Source organism: Podarcis muralis, chromosome 3 (assembly GCF_964188315.1).
Source record: "Podarcis muralis chromosome 3, rPodMur119.hap1.1, whole genome shotgun sequence".
Lineage (NCBI taxonomy): Eukaryota > Metazoa > Chordata > Lepidosauria > Squamata > Lacertidae > Podarcis > Podarcis muralis.
This window is the reverse complement of record NC_135657.1, coordinates 104426746-104443644: the sequence shown is the minus strand read 5'-3', so window position 1 is coordinate 104443644 and position 16899 is coordinate 104426746. Positions and strand designations below refer to the sequence as shown.

Below are 16899 nucleotides of genomic sequence, written 5' to 3'. Positions count from 1 at the left end.
TGTACACTTGTCTTGAAGTATTGCTGTTGTGTAATGCAGTGCTTTGCTTTTCCTCTGTCTTGGTTATTCCTTCTGAACTAAAAAGAAACCACAATTTACTTGAACTTTCTTTCTTTCTTTCATCTTAAGTTTGGATCATGCATGCACACTCATCACACAGTGACTTGTAACTAAATGTCTTACACATAGGGCTGCCTCTGAAGATGGTGCAGAAACTTCAGCTAGTGCAGAATTCAGCGGCCAGGTTGCTCACCGGAGCAAGACGGTTTAAGCATATTACATTCATCCTGGTCCAACTGCACTGGCTACCAGTTAGTTCCCAGGCCCAATTCAAAGTGCTGGTTTTGACCTATAAAGCCTTAAATGGCTCAGGATCACAATACCTCAAGGACTGCCTCTTTCCATATGAATCTACCCGGACCCTGAGATCATCTTCTGAGGCCCTTCTTCACATGCCTTATCCTTGAGAGGTCCATGGGGTGGCACCACGAGAACAGGCCTTCTCTGCAGTGGCTCCCCGTCTGTGGAATGCTCTCCCCAGGAAAGTTCTCCTGGCACCTTCATTGTACAGTGGTACCTCAGGTTAAATACTTAATTCGTTCCAGAGGTCCGTTCTTAACCTGAAACTGTTCTTAACCTGAAGCACCACTTTAGCTAATGGGGCCTCCTGCTGCCGCCGCACCTCCAGAGCACAATTTCTGTTCTCACCCTGAAGCAAAGTTCTTAACCTGAAGCACTATTTCTGGGTTAGTGGAGTCTGTCACCTGAAGCGTATGTAACCTGAGGTACCACTGTACACCTTTAGGCACCAGGCAAAAACGTTCCTTTTTAACCAGGCCTTTGGTCAATCTGATTGACATATAATGTCCTTTTAAAATGTGTTGGGGGGGGGTTATTGGGTTGTTTTTGTTTTTATTATGTATTTTGTATTTTTATATTGTGATCTTATCCTGTGAACTACCCTGAAACCTGTGGGTATAGGGCGGTATACAAATTTAATTAATAACAACAATGATAATAATTTTAGACGGTTGTAACTTGCTCTGGGACCTGCTAGTGAAGGAGGGGAATAAAATTAATAAACACACAAGGGGTGATTTCTGGTTTTCCACTGTTCAGCAATATAGGATGACACTGAAAAGAAGGAGAGGGCTGCTGTGGAGCTGCAATGAATCACTTTGTGAATTTTCGAATACACAGAGCCCTTTCCATACCCTTTTGGTGTGTGGCATTTGAACCAGAGAGGCAGAGAGGTAGATTAGATAGCTAATGCACAGGAACGATGGAAGCTTGAATATAAAGGAATAAATATCATTTTACATACTTGTAAAATGCTGAACATGGATTAAAAGCCATATAAGGAAACTTAGTAGTGTCAGTTGAGAGGAGTGTCAGTTGAGTGCTGGTGGTTGCTAGGTTGCGGAGTTCCTTGTGACACGCCCCTCATTGTGACACCTCCCTCTGCTGGCTCCTTGGTCACTAGGGCTCTAAAGGCAGAGCGATCTCCTTTGGTTTGATCATTCAGCGAGTGAGAGAAAAAGTGGATGGAGATGTAAGTAGACTTTCTCATCAGCATCTGTATTCTGTGCTGGTAATGCTCCATGGCATTCTTAGGGAACATTTAAAAGATTAAGATGAGGAATAATTTAAAGGCTTCAGGCAGCCCTTCCGGGCATCTTTATGACCCCACCCACTGTTTTGTAACAGTGAAGATAAGTGACTGTAGGTTCTCACCATGGGAGCATTAAGCATGCCCTCTGGAGAGGGTAATATCTTGCATTGTCTTTCTCCCCTTCCTGACTCCCAGGGCCCATCTTTCAAAGGACAGCCAAGGTACAAAACCCTTCAGCATGCTGATGTTTCTTCTGTAGTAATACTGGTATGTGGTATTTGATGTTTCCCTTTTAAACATCCCTTCTCCACATTAAGCAAACCCATCTCTTTGAATGAGATGATGAGAATTGTCTTATAATTTCCAGAGGGTGCTATTCTGGCTACGGTATTCAAGCACTCTCTTTACAGGATACCCACAGGATGCCTAGGAAAGTGAATTCATCTTGAGCTTTGAGTTGTCAGTGCCCAAACCAGTTTAGGGATGTAGATCAGGAGAATGCTGTGACTCCCATTTCTCACCTTTAGATGGGCCTTCTCTGCAGTGGCTCCCCATCTGTGGGATGCTCTCCCCAGGGAAGTTTGCCTGGCACCTTCATTGGACACCTTTAGGCGGCAGGCAAAAACATTCCTTTTTAACCAGGGCTTTGGTTGACCTGATGGACATCCTAAACCCTTTTAAAATGTGGCTCTTTTGGGGTGTGTGTGTGTGTTGTTATTGTTCTGATTTTGATTTTATAGATTTTGATTTTATAGATTTTGATTTTATTCTGTGAACCGCCCTGAGACCTCCAGGTATAGGGTGGTATATAAATTCAATAAATAAATAAATAATAAATGAACAACTTCAAGGGCTGGTGTCATGTGATCATGTGTCTGATGAGGGCCCACATCTGAGCAGGAGAGCCACTGGCAGCAGCCCCCTGGACCATGTTCCTTCTCTTCCCATTGCCCATGTTTGCTTACTCTCTTGCCTCTTGCTCTGGCTTAGGCAACTGGTGGGGAGTGGTAGTAGTGGATGCTTCTTGTTTGCTGGTGTCAGGCTTTGGGGAATCGGCTTCCTCCCCCATGGCAGTAAATAAGAAGAGATCAAACGAAAGGAAAGTCTTACCAGTTAGATTAATAATCACAGTGAGAGACAAAGAACCCATCTACCTAGAATTACAGTGCTCCCAATTAAGGCTTACACCCCCTCCGTCCCTATTAATCTACATCCCTCCTATGTCTTGTAATCTGAGCTTGTACCCTCTTGCGCTTTCTGTTCTGAGCTCTTCTCGATCTTGGGGGAGGAATGCTTTCCAAAGACTATGAATCTGTTAACCCTCTCTCTCCCAGTGTTTCTTCTCCTAGCTGTTCCCCATCCAGTATTCCCCAGCTTCTGCCTTCTGAACTATGCCCTGCTGCAAACCACTGTTCCAAATCTATACTGTCCTCCTGCTCCTGGGGAGATTCAGGAACAGGATCAGGATCAGGGGGAGGGGGTGGCTTCCACCATTCTTCCTCAGTGCAGCTCTCCTCAGCATGGTCCCTAACAGCTGGTTGGCTTTCTGCCTCACAAGTGGGAGCAGTGACAAGGAAGGCAAGGAGTAGCTGGGGGAAATGGGTGGGTTTCTGTCTTGTCCAAGAGTCCTCCAAAACCTGGAGTTGACACAAGCTACTTCTATTGAGGATCAGGCTGGAAAAGTGTGTATGCCATGCGGCATTTGTGCTGTATGATTTTTTTCCTATATGCAGAAGCCATCAGCTCATCACTGAGTGAGAAACATCATGCGTGAAGTCATCCAGAGCCTTTCTTATCTCCCTGCTGGGTGCTTTGGAGGGAGGATGCATAAGACCAATAAAAAATATCAGTCTCATTTGGGGGAACAGTGAGGATGTCATCTGCTGCTGGAATTATATTTACTTTCGTTATCTAAATAATTAAGCATGTTCCTTGCGCAGCACTGTTGGTAGGGAGCCACTCGGCAGAGGGAATGTGACGGGTGGCATTTCGTTTTTCTCAGGAACCATATGCTGCTGGTGCTAAAAATGGCTCCTTCATATGCTCACACATCTTTCCTCTTCTTATGGCTGGTTACTTGCGCTCTCAGGCATGCGTCACACAAATCTCTAAAACGGGTTAGGGAATGTTTTGCATCTCGAGGGTCATATTCCTTTGTGTGCAAATTTCAGGGGGCTGCAGGGTCACGGTGAGCAGAGTGAGAGGCGAAATCTTGGTTCGACCAGATGACGTTGTGGCTGGAGCAATGGTGGTGGCTGTTATCTTTGTACAGTAGCCAGGGTTGCTGTATTTCAAACAATGAAAATCCAGGCAGAAAGTTGGCAAAGTTGTTGAATTCTTTTTTGGGGGTGGTGGTGGTAAAGTTTTTAGTTGAGCGCAAAATCGCCATTTTGGAGCTATTTTTTATGGGAAATCGGCAAAAATGACACTGCCGATATGGGCATCTGGATTTTCCCAGACATTTTCGTTGATTTTCACCCAGACTGCAGTATTCTGTATATGTCTAGAAAATTCAGGACCATTTCTGCGAGGAACTCAGGGTGGCATACAAGATCCTTTTCTTCTCCCCCCCCCCCCCAGCTGTTATGCTTATAAAAATCCTGTGAGTTTAGGCTAAGATGCAGTAAGGTGCCCAAGGTCAAGTGAATGTCAGGTCTGAATGGGAATTTGAACCTGGGTCTCTCTAGTGCTAGTCCAACACTCTAACCAAAACTCTGTCCTGTCTCTCACTACAACGGTTGCTCTTCTGGAGCAATGTGACTATGTAAGCACTGTGGTCTAAACTACAGAGCCTAGGGCTTGCCCATCAGTAGGTGAGCGGTTCGAATCCCCGCGATGGGGTGAGCTCCCGTTGCTCGGTCCCTGCTCCTGCCCACCTAGCAGGTCAAAAGCACATCAAAGTGCAAGTAGATAAATAGGTACCACTCCAGCGGGAAGGGAAACGGCATTTCCGTGTGCTGCTCTGGTTCACCAGAAGCGGCTTAGTCATGCCCAGAAGCTGTTTGCAGACACACGCCGGCTCCCTCGGCCAGTAAAGCGAGATGAGCGCCACAACCCCAGGGTTGTCCGTGACTGAACCTAATGGTCAGGGGTACCTTTACCTTTACCTTACAATGGCTTGGCTTTGTTAAATGTACCCCAAAACAACATACCTAATAACCCTAAATATGTTATTCTTCCTCTGCCATTACCGATTTTTGCTTGTATAATGGATGATGTTGATAATATCAGAATGTATGACTTTTGCAAAGCACCAGCAGCCATCTGTTCTTGCTGCCACCACTGCCTAACATTTTTCATAGTGCTAGCCGAGTGCCAGGCACAAATCCTTCTTCACAGGGGTGAGCTACTTGTTCCGTCCATGAAAAACATCTGCGGTACACGAGGATGATGAAATGTAAAGCATTTTCAAGTCCACATTGTTCGTACCTAAAAATATTTCTCTTCTTCTGCAAAATCCTTGACGTGCTTTAGATGCGGTGACCTTTCTTTCGTGGGCGAATAACAGAACCCACAAAGCTTTGTTCAGCGTGAGCTTTAACTTGCTTCCCGATGTTCTGAGGGATAAATAGCCTGGCAGTTAGCCCTTAAAACCTAAAACACGAAGCAAATGCTCTTCGTTTGATTGGCAGGATTAATTAAGCCATTAACCACTGATCATAAAATGTGTGGATTTCAATTAGAGCTTAATTGTTGCCATCCTTAGGAAAGAGTAATCAATGCAGCTGAAACTGGGGGAGTCACTCTCAGACAATGGGTATGAATCTTCAGTCTTCTGGTTTTAGGCACCGAAGGAAGCTTTTCAACCTATAAATTATTTGTGTTTAGTTCAAGGAAGTACAAGATATCCTTACAGCAATCAGGCAAGGAGGTATGAGCATGCAGAAGCTGAGGGAGGACCTGAGAAATGAAGGCTGGGCATGCATCTCTCCAACAATTTAGCTGCCAGGGTTGCCACCAGTCAAGAAACGAGCAATGGTATGAATAAAAGTCTACGAAGATCAGACCAAATCTGTTGGATCAGACAAAAGATCCATTGAATCTAGCTTCCCATCACCCACAGTGGACAGACAAATACTTCCAGTCAGCTTTCCTGCTGCTGCTACCGAAATGATTGACATTGAGTGACATTTTGCCTCTCAAACTTAGTGAGTATGGTTAATAATAATTTTAAAAATCCACACTTTTGTCTGTTGGCAAGAGGCCTTTTGAAGCCACGTAAGCTGATCAGCTGTTTAGCAGAAGGTGCTGAGTTTTGTTCTCTCTGCTTCCATCATCCACTGAGAAGCTGATTTGTGACATCACTGATGGTCCATCAGAGGCTACATGAATGCCTTCCTGGCAGCTGCAAAAAAGTCCCATTCACACCATGCATTCTACCAATTTAACAGATGCGACTTCCTCTAAGGAATCCTGGGAGCTGTAGTTTGTTGTGAAGCTATAGTTCCCAGCACCCTTGGCAAACTGCAGTTCCCAGGATGCCATGACTGTTGAAGTGGCCAAAGAGTTCTTTAAATGTAATGTGTGATAAAGCTGAATCAAGACTTCTGTGTCGTGTTATTTTTAAGGATTTCTCATCGTGTTGGGCCTTAGCTCTTGTGGGACCTTTGGCCTTCCAGATGTTGCTGAACTACAACTCCCACCAGCCCCAGCAAGCATGGACAATGGTCAGGGATGATGTGAATTGTAGTTTAGTCACATCTGGAGGACTAAAGTTCCCACACGCCTGCTGTAAGGCCATCTGTTTTTAAGAAAATATACAAATATCTTGTTGTTTAGTCGTTTAGTCGTGTCTGACTCTTTGTGACCCCATGGACCAGAGCACACCAGGCACTCCTGTCTTCCACTGCCTCCCGCAGTTTGGTCAAACTCATGCTGGTAGCTTCGAGAACACTGTCCAACCATCTTGTCCTCTGTCGTCCCCTTCTCCTTGTGCCCTCCATCTTTTCCAACATCAGGGTCTTTTTCAGGGAGTCTTCTCTTCTCGTGAGGTGGCCAAAGTATTGGAGCCTCAGCTTCAGGATCTGTCCTTCCAGTGAGCACTCAGGGCTGATTTCCTTAAGAATGGATAGGTTTGATCTTCTTGCAGTCCATGGGACTCTCAAGAGTCTCATCCAGCACCATAATTCAAAAGCATCAATTCTTCGGCGATCAGCCTTCCTTATGGTCCAGCTCTCACTTCCATACATCACTATTGGGAAAACCATAGCTTTAACTATACGGGCCTTTGTATAGAGTACTAATACAGAAATGACTAATTAGTACCAATTTATTTCTAATTAGTACCGTTGCCTATCCCTTTCTGAGTATAGCAAGTTGCTACTTTTTGATTATTCAACAGGTTTATTGAAATCAAGCATGTGTGAATTACTAACTGAAACTTGTCTTTAGAAATATTGTTTGTTGTTGCTTAGTCATTTAGTCATGTCTGACTCTTCTGTCTAATATTACATAAGGCCAAAGAGGAATTTGTAAGTTGCAATAGCATTTATTTTAGGATTATACCTAGAAGAACAAGACCTTTAAAGAGGAGGATTTCTGTTTTCAAAAGAAATTAGAAGGCCAGTGAAATAGACAGAAATGCTAACTAAAATGGCTTCTGTGGTTTCTCAGACATACCAGAAAGGTGTGACAATGCATCGTTCAAGGTTAATCATTTTGTACAATCACAGGCAATCATGTTACACCCTGTCTTCCACTTTTCTCATTGTGCAGAAAAGATCAGAAGTGTTCTGTTAGGAACTAGCCAAATAGGTCACAGTCCTTTTTTATTGTTGTAATTTGGAAGAGGGTAGCACGATAACACCGATAAAAATGGGGTTGAAAATGCAGATGAGTCGCTAACCAGACGGTTATGAATTATTCTGAGCAAGAAATAGCATGGAGACGTGCGGTGCAATTGAAAATGTTCCATAAGAGCAGCCTCAGTGAGGAGGAATATATGTGCCATTTATCTCAGACTTAGCAGTCTGGCTGAATTGCAGGGTCCCTTGGTAGACAGGGTATTTTTTCAGCAGCCATCTAAATAGCTGAAATCCAAAAGAGACTGGCTTAGAGTGGGTTCATGCAACTGTTTTTCCTAGTACAAGTTGAGAAAGATAGATCCTGTAAATGCAGAGCAACATTCCTCAACCTGATGCCATCCAGATGTTTTGGACGACAGCCCCCATCATCCCTGAAGATTAGTCCAGGCTTTCTGGGACTGATGGGAACCGAAGCCCAAAACATCTGGAGATCACAAGGTTGGGGGAGGCTGTCATAGAGCAAAAGAACCTCTCTTTGTACAGATAACTCGTTTCTTTGTGTGGGGGATACTATTTAATAATAATAATAATAATAATAATAATAATAATAATAATAATAATAAATTATTTATACCCCGCCCATCTGGCTGAGTTTCCCCAGCCACTCTGGGTGGCTTCCAATCAAGTGTTAAAAACAGTACAGCGTTAAATATTAAAAACTTCCCTGAACAGGGCTGCCTCCAGATGTCTTTTAAAGATAGGATAGCTGCTTATTTCCTTCACATCTGAAGGGAGGGTGTTCCACAGGGTGGGCGCCACTACCGAGAAAGCCCTCTGTCTGGTTCCCTGTAACCTCACTTCTTGAATGAGGGAACCGCCAGAAGGCCCTCGGCACTGGATCTCAGTGTCCGGGCTAAACGATGGGGGTGGAGACGCTCCTTCAGGTATACAGGACCAAGGCCGTTTAGGGCTTTAAGGGTCAGCACCAACACTTTGAATTGTGCTCGGAAACATACTGGGAGCCAATGCAGATTTCTCAGGACCGGTGTTATGTGGTCTTGGTGGCCACTCCCAGTCACCAGTCTTGCTGCCGCATTCTGGATTAATTGCAGTTTCTGAGACACCTTCAAAGGTAGCCCCAGGTAGAGCGCATTGCAGTAGTCCAAGCAGGAGATAACTAGAGCATGCACCACTCTGGCAAGACAGTCCATGGGCAGGTAGGGTCTCAGCCGGCGTACCAGGTGGAGCTGGTAGACAGCCGCCCTGGACACAGAATTAACCTGCCCCTCAATGGACAGCTGTGAGTCCAAAATGACTCCTAGGCTGCGCACGTGAATGTTTTCAGTTACAATGTTTAGTGCCAATCTCCACCTCCATGGACCACTTAAAAGTCACTGAGGGTCTTGGCAGACCGCTTAATGATTTTACTGCCTGTTGCAGCAGTTGTGATATGCTGTTTGGTTTTCGATTGCTTCTTTTGTTTCTTACGCTGTATCTGATTGTATCACAATTTGAATCCCATAGAATTAAAACAAAAATATTATTGTTGCTATGGTTTTTGTTGTAGATGTCTTTTGCAGTTGTTGTCTGTATCAAAAAAAATGATTAAATAAATTAAAACAAAACAAAACAAAAATACAATATAAGAAGTAAAAGAAGGAATGAAAATATAATTGTATGAAGCACATGGATGGCTGCTGGTCTTCAGACCACAGTTTGGGAACCCCCTGGATTCAACTAGAGCCAGAGCTTTTTCGGTTGCGGCTCCAACCTGGTGGAACGCTCTGTCGCAAGAGATTTGGGAACCCCCTGGATTCAACTAGAGCCAGAGCTTTTTCAGTTGCGGCTCCAACCTGGTGGAACGCTCTGTCGCAAGAGACAAGGGCCCTGCAGGACTTGACATCTTTCTGCAGGGCCTGCAAGACAGAGCTGTTCCACCAGGCCTTTGGTCAGGGCGCAGCCTGACTCCCTCCTTTGGCAATCTTTACAAAACTTTAGTTTATGGTTGCCATCAATTTGTATTTTAATTAATTTTTATAATGTTTTTATAATGTTGCACTGTTTTAGTGTTGTTAGCCGCCCTCAGCCCAGCTTCGGCTGGGGAGGGCGGGATATAAATAAAATTTATTATTATTATTATTATTATTATTATTATTATTATTATTATTCCTGGTAGTGGTGCCTGCCCTGTGGAACGCCCTCCCAAGGCGTTGTGTTGTAAATTGTGCTTTTAATTCTGTTGGGAGCTGCCCAGAGTGGCTGGGGAAACCAGATGGGCAGGATATATTATTATTATTATTATTATTATTATTATTATTATTATTATTATTACATAATCATAAAAACCCAAAGGCAGTACCCAGCTGTCAGGTCATCAGTGCTGAAGTAAGTTTCAGCTGCCAGGCTGGCTAATTTCTGTACATGCAATGGGGAGAATGACATCTTGCCCATTGCCTCAGGCTGTAAAATATATTGGGCTGGCCCTTTTCACTAAGAAGAAGATAGTAAAGCTTTATTGCATTTCTTATGGCATTTGACTGGATGCTTATGACATTTGACTTTGTTTACAAATAGGGACATTGAGCATAGGTGGAGGCACACAGCTTAATTGCTTCCTCACCTCAGAGAGACAGAGAGATGGAGAGATTCTGCATTCCTAGATGCCTTCTTATTGAGTTCACATAACTCAAAACTCAACTCTGTCTGTGCCTCTTCCCATCTGAAGGCAACCCTGTATCGGGAAATTTTTTTCTGTCTAATATTTTGCCATTTTTTACGTGTTGTAAGTTGCCCAGAGTGGCTGGGGAAACCCAGCCAGATGGGGAGGGTACAAATAATAATTATTATTATCTCAAACTATTTATTTTTTGTCATTCCTTTCCACAAACATAGACTGTCATTGCATCATATTTAATTGTGGGCAGCAAGTGGGTGGGAGAGATGCTAATCCAACTACTCTGAGTGGATTTCCTAGATCCTCTATAATAATTACCTGTAATTCCCCTAACAATAGATATAGCTGGCATATTTTGCCATGTGACTACAGAGGAACTCCAAGCTGTGAAGGGGGCACACTGAACAGCAGATTTAATTCCACATCTTTTGCGTGAAAATTGAACAGCGCATCTAAGCAGCAACGGCCACCTTTTGTGTGGACTTTTTCCTCGCTCAAACGAATGTTCTCATTCCTGCATGCTAGTCTTGCACAGAAGCAGGGAGAATGCATGACCTCATCACCTCCATCAGTCCCAACTTGGGCTTTAAAAATTGCAATGGGGTGGTGAGGCATTTTCCCAGTCTCTCATTATGAAAAGGAAAAACCCTTGTCAACACTTCTTTCCATCTGAGGAAATCGTTGAGAGCCACGCTGAATGTCCCGTTTTCACAGGCATCTAGCTGTGTTTTGTGAGCGGAACGAAAAAGTTTTCAGATTTATGTTCAGTGCTGGGCAGACCTGGCTCCCAATGATCTGTAACATTCAAGGTGTCCTGTGGGATCCATGTACTAATTTTTTTTTTTATGACCAACAGAGGAGGATTTCATTTCCTTTGGTGGAAAATCAAAACGGCCCATGCCATGCAAGATTTACTGTATTTTTCTGTCTATAAGACACCCCCATGTATAAGACACCCCCTATTTTTGGAGACTCAGATTTAAGAAAATGGGGGTAGATGGCCCCCTAATTTTTGACATTATTTTTTAGGAAGAAAACCTAGTCTTATACACGAAAAAATACGGTATATATCGCCATATTTCTAGCATAGTCAGGACTAGGTATTTGTTTAAAAGCAAAATTCTAACTGATTTAGACTTTTATGAGCTTTCCTTGCCTTTCTTTAATTTTTTAATTTTAGATTGTAAGCTCCTCAAGGTGGGGTCGTAACATTTTCTTCTGCGTTTGTGAAGCAAAATGTACATGGATGGTACTATATCTATAACCATAATTTGCTGTGGAGATGTAGAAGCAGGCTGCTGTTTATGTTGCCACAGCTACACATGCACAAGTGTGATATTCTTGCCCGAAGACTCAATTTGGTCTTAATGATATTAGTTTTATTGCTTCCCCCTCTGGGTTATAATATGCAGGACTCTTTGAGGGATTGAATGATCTGCTCTGGAAGTAGAGAATGCTTCTCAACCCAAGAGCTTTATTCCCTTCAGGGCGGCCCCTAAACAACCCAGGGGCAGACTTTTGTAATATAGCACCCTGTGCAAGGCAAAAAAAATGGTGCCCCCAAATGGATCTTCTCAATTATGGGTCATCTCAATTTTCTACCCCCTTGGCACAGTGCCCTGTGTGTGGGAAGCTCCAATACCACCCTAAAGCTGGTGCTGTGCAACCACATGCCATTTGTGGGTGGGGCCAGAGACAAAAGTGGTAAAACAACAAATGTTAGCTTTGCCGTTGTGCATTAGGCTAGCTTCTGCACGTACAGTGGTACCTTGGTTCTCGAATGGCTAAGTTGCCAAGCAAATTGGCTCCCGAATGCTGCAAACCCAGAAGTAAGTGTTCTGGTTCATAGCTGTCAACCTTCCCTTTTTTTGCGGGAAATTCCCTTATTCCAGCGCCGTTTGCCGCTGCTTCCCGCTGCTATCCCAGATTGTTAGATATCCCGTAGATTGTCCCTGGGACAGGTGAGGCTGCTGATCCCTTATTTTCAAATCTGAAAGCTGACAGCTATGTTCTGACAAAAAAAACCCCTCCCCACCTTCTCACTATATAGAAGGATCTGGCAACTTCTGTTTCAGTGTATCTGAAGAAGTGTGCATGCACACGAAAGCTCATACCAAGAACTAACTTAGTTGGTCTTTAAGGTGCTACTGGAAGGAATTTTTTTTGTTTTGACTATGGCAGACCAACACGGCTACCTATCTGTAACTGGAGCTATGTTCTGGTTTGCGAATGTTTTTCAGAAGCTGAACATCCCACACAGCTTCTGCCTGAGTGCAGGAAGCTCCTGCAGCCAATCGGAAGTCGTGCCTTGGTTTTCGAACAGTTTTGGGAGTCGAATGAACTCCCAGAATGCATTAAGTTCGAGAACCAAGGTACCACTGTACTCATAAATTCCTCTTTATTCTCCTCCACCCCACCCAGACCACTGGGCAAGAGGCATGATCAGAATTCAAGGTCAACGTTCCAGCCAGGCAAAAACACAGAAGGAGTGTTCAAAGCAGGGTCATTGAGGGCCATGGCCTACGGGGAAGTGTGAGGAGCATCCTAAGGACAGATCCCATAGGTCTAAGGTTGCCCAGCCCCATTTGACCCATTGTTTATAGAGATTGTATTGTAGATTATCATGATGGTCAGTACGAGTATGTCATCTAATACTTAACTGTTCAAAATCTTCCCCAGCTACCCTTTGTAGAGGATGGGTACCATTTTTTCCACAACGGGATGTCCAAGGGGCGGAGGCGGCGCAGTCTTCAGCACCAGCTTCGCTTAGAAAAAGACCCCAGGGTAAGTTGTCTCTTAATGGTTTTCCATCTTATAGCTACAATCTGAAATCAAATGTTTGACATGTGGTATAAGGCAGTGAAAGACTTTCCAAAGCCTTGACAAGCCACTGCCAATTTGAATGGATAGGTTAGAGTTAGGCAATTGGCCCATCAATATAAGGCAGCTTTACATGAAAAATTTGGCATCACTTCCACGTGGTGGAATTCATGTCAAATTCCTACATGTCAAATTCATGAATTATAGGGACCGAACTACCTAAATTGTATAGAAATTTATTTACGTATGCTACTGCAGCAGCAAGAATGTTACTTACCCCAAAGTGGAAAGAAGCAGAAGTTCCAGCAAAGGAAGAATGGATACAAAAACTTATGGAATATGCAGAAATGGCGAAACTTACCGGAAGAATAAGAAATCAAGCTAGCGAACTTTTTATAAAAGAATGAAAATGGTTTATTGAATATTTACAGATGAATTGTAAACAGATAAAAACATTAGCAGGATTAGTGTAATAACCTGCAGTTTATAAGAGTACATATTTAGATTAGATAATTAAATGAGCAAATTAAATGAAGTTGGATATGCAGAAGACATTAAAATATAAATGTTAGAAACTGCAGAAAGGAGGAAGGAAGTCAAATTTTGGAATGTCAAATTGATTGTAAAACTAATGAAATGTATAAATTTGAAAAGTATAAATAAAAAACTAAAAAATAACAATTCAGGAAATCTTCTCTGTGATCCATAACAACTCCATCTTTGTAAATATCCTCTTTCGTTTATGACATTGATATCCTTCCTTTCCCCCAAGGAGCTCAAGGCAACTTTCACGGTTATCTTTTCCTCCATTTTAACCTCACGACAAGCTTGCAAGGATGGTTCTGTTGAGAGATGGCCAGTGGTCATCCACTGAGCTGTATGGCTGAGTGGGGTATTGGACTTGCATCTCTCCAGCCTAACACTGCAACCACTGCACCACATTGGCTCAGATTGTCTTGGTCTAAGAAAGCTGCCCTTTAATTGTGGTCATCTTGACAGTCTTAAGTAATTATTTCTACAAAGGTTCAAGCTGCCTAATGCTACACAATAACAAGGTGATACTCCCTGGTATGTCCATTGTCAGAATGGGTCACTCATAGACAGAATGGGTCATTAATGGGTTTGGAATCCTTAATAGGATGGTTCTGAGGGTCATCAGTAAGCCAACTGCTACTCCAATCAAACACTTCCCTGTGTATGAATTGTTCCATGAGTCCACCTCATGGATGCAAAATGTGATTCATGGCAGAATGCTCATGGGTGTGGAAGATCACTATTGTCAAGAGAACTGGGTTTATACTAAAATACCTTCCATAGAGTACAGAGGTACCTCGAGTTACAGACGCTTCAGGTTACAGACACCGCTAACCCAGAAATAGTACCTTGGGTTAAGAACTTTGCTTCAGGATGAGAACAGAAATCGTGCGGCAGCAGTAAGAGGCCCCATTAGCTAAAGTGGTACCTCAGGTTAAGAACAGTTTCAGGTTAAGAACAGACCTCCAGAACGAATTAAGTTCTTAACCCGAGGTACCACTGTGGGTCTGAAGGCTCACTACTCTCTTTCCCTGGGAATGAACTTGTGTAAAGGAGTTGAGAGTGAATTGTGAAGGGTACCTCAGCACAGTGGCGTAGCGTGGGGGGTGCAGGGGGGGCCGGCCACACCGGGCGCAACATCTGGGGTTAGGGCAAATCCATGGGTTAGGGGGCGCAAATCCACAGGTTAGGGGGCGCAAATCTAAGGGTTAGGGGGCACAAATTACTTGCCTTGCCCCGGGTGCTGACAACCCACGCTATGCCACTGCCTCAGCATAGCATTTGTCCCTTAGAGAATCTAAGCATAGCATTTGTCCCTTAGAGAACAGGAGCCACTGATTCTATTTTCACATACCCGTTTTTCTTTCGTAACAATTTACTGTTTCATTACTACTTGGTCATCCGTTTAAAGATTAGATTTGAGCACAATTAAATTAATCAATTCCAGAAAAAGGAAAGCCACAGGTGAAGCCAAATATTCTCATGTATGGTTATTTATGTTACGTCATTCAAAATCCAGAGCTGATCTTTATTGCATAAGTTCTGGTGTCTGCAACTTGATGTTCTCTCCTTTGAATTGTATAATTTGAACAATCATAGAATCATAGAATTGTAGAGTTGGAAGAGACCACAAGGATCATCTAATCAACCCCCTGCAATGGCAGAATCTTTTGCCCAACAGGGATCTTGAACCCACAACCAGGAGATTTTTAATCTCCTCTAACCAACTGCTCTACCAGCCTAAGCCCCTGGCAGTCAATTAAATTCATTCATTCCAGATAAAGGAAAGCCCCAGATAAATTGGCTTAAATGCAGGTATGCTTGATAGCAACAGGGTATGTTTTAATGAAGCCTGCATCCTTTCCCAAGAACATATGCAATTTCAAGATTGAAAAATAAATATAAAATTGTACCAGGTTTTTTTTTTACCTCTCTTCAGAGACAGACTGAAATATCTCTGAGGAGGTCAGGGATATAATAGCTGGAATAGTAACTTTGTCGGATCTCTGTGACTTTGAGACTTAGAAATTTTCCTCTTGCATTTCTTCCAACACAATTGCGTGGAGAAGAAGAAAGCATAAAATAAATGATGCGTACAGAGAAAAGGTCCGTAGGGCCATGATGGAACTGGATTCATAATTTACACATGGGAAGAAAAAGAAAAGGAAGCGAATAATCAGTGCCGAAGCTGAAACAGGGAATAAATGAAGGCTAGAAAGTTACACTATTGCACTTCTTCAGCGGCGAGGCACAATGAGACCCAGCCTGCATAGCACTGATTTATACAGCTTTAATATTGGACTAGACAGGAGAAGATAATTCTATTCCTTTTACAATAACCAAAAGCCATTATTGGAGGCGAAGAGCTAAATATCACCTGGCGTTTCTATTCCTGTGAGGAGTTAGAGAAAATGAAAATACAACAAAATACACAAAGAACCACCAGCTTCCATAGAGGATTCTTAACAAGAGTGGTTTTCTCTTGCTCCAGGCCATTTGATCCTGTATGCTACAAGATCAATTGTTCATTTTCTTCCTTGGCTTGTCCATTACTGGTGTGCCTCCTCCTGCGCCTTTCCTCCAAATTTCTTTTACAGGAAACCCACAATGACCCGGCTGCTCTGCCTGAAAATGTATCATAACTAAAAAGCTACAGTTCCAAAGACCTCCTCTTGCCCAATGGATCTTGATGGAGCTGTGTGGCCCAGAGTGCATCTAATGTCTCTAGGGCTGGGGGAGAAATAATAATAATAATAATAATAATAATAATAATAATAATAATAATAATAATACATTTTTTTATATCCCGCCCTCCCCAGCCAAAGCTGGGCTCAGAGCGGCTAACAGTAAAATGATAAAACATTCTAAAATCATTTCATTATGAAATTAATTCAAATCAGATTAATGGCAACCATTGGGCTAGAGTTCTGTGAGCATTACCAAAGGAGGGATTCAGGCTGTGCCCTGGCCAAAGGCCTGGTGGAACAGCTCTGTCTTGCAGGCCCTGCGGAAAGATGTCAAGTCCCGCAGGGCCCTAGTCTCTTGTGACAGAGTGTTCCACCAGATCGGAGCCGCAGCCGAAAAAGCCCTGGCTCTGGTTGAGGCCAGCCTAATCTCTCTGTGGCCTGGGACCTCCAAGATGTTTTTGTTTGAAGACCGTAAGTTCCTTTGTGGGACATATAAGGAGAGACGGTCCCAGATTGCATTGGGAGGTGAACCTACCATGTTCTCACATTCGGAAACAACGCAAGAACTGAAACACTGTCAATCCTTTGAAATTAGGACTTCCACAAATTTTGCAATGCAGTTCTCCAGCCAGGTTGTGTGTCCAAAAACACAGAAACTGGGGTGAGGTGCAGCACAGGATTTAGGGCAAAATTTAGAAGATCCACACTTGAGAAGATCCATTTGGGGGTGCCAAATTTGGCCTTGCACAGGGCACCATATGACAAAGGTTTACCAAAGTCCGCACCTGAAGCTGTGCATTAAAAAAATGCATACACTCATGAAAATTA

General features: G+C 43.3%; 1 protein-coding gene across 1 annotated transcript in view; it reads left to right on the top strand.

The window, feature by feature from the left end:
• Positions 1-16899, top strand: part of PCSK2 (proprotein convertase subtilisin/kexin type 2) — a 118770-nt gene that overhangs the window by 17491 nt on the left and 84380 nt on the right. The window contains exon 2 of the mRNA XM_028722283.2: positions 12710-12814. Coding sequence (XP_028578116.1) covers positions 12710-12814 — 105 coding nt within the window. The remainder of the gene's footprint in view (positions 1-12709; positions 12815-16899) is intronic.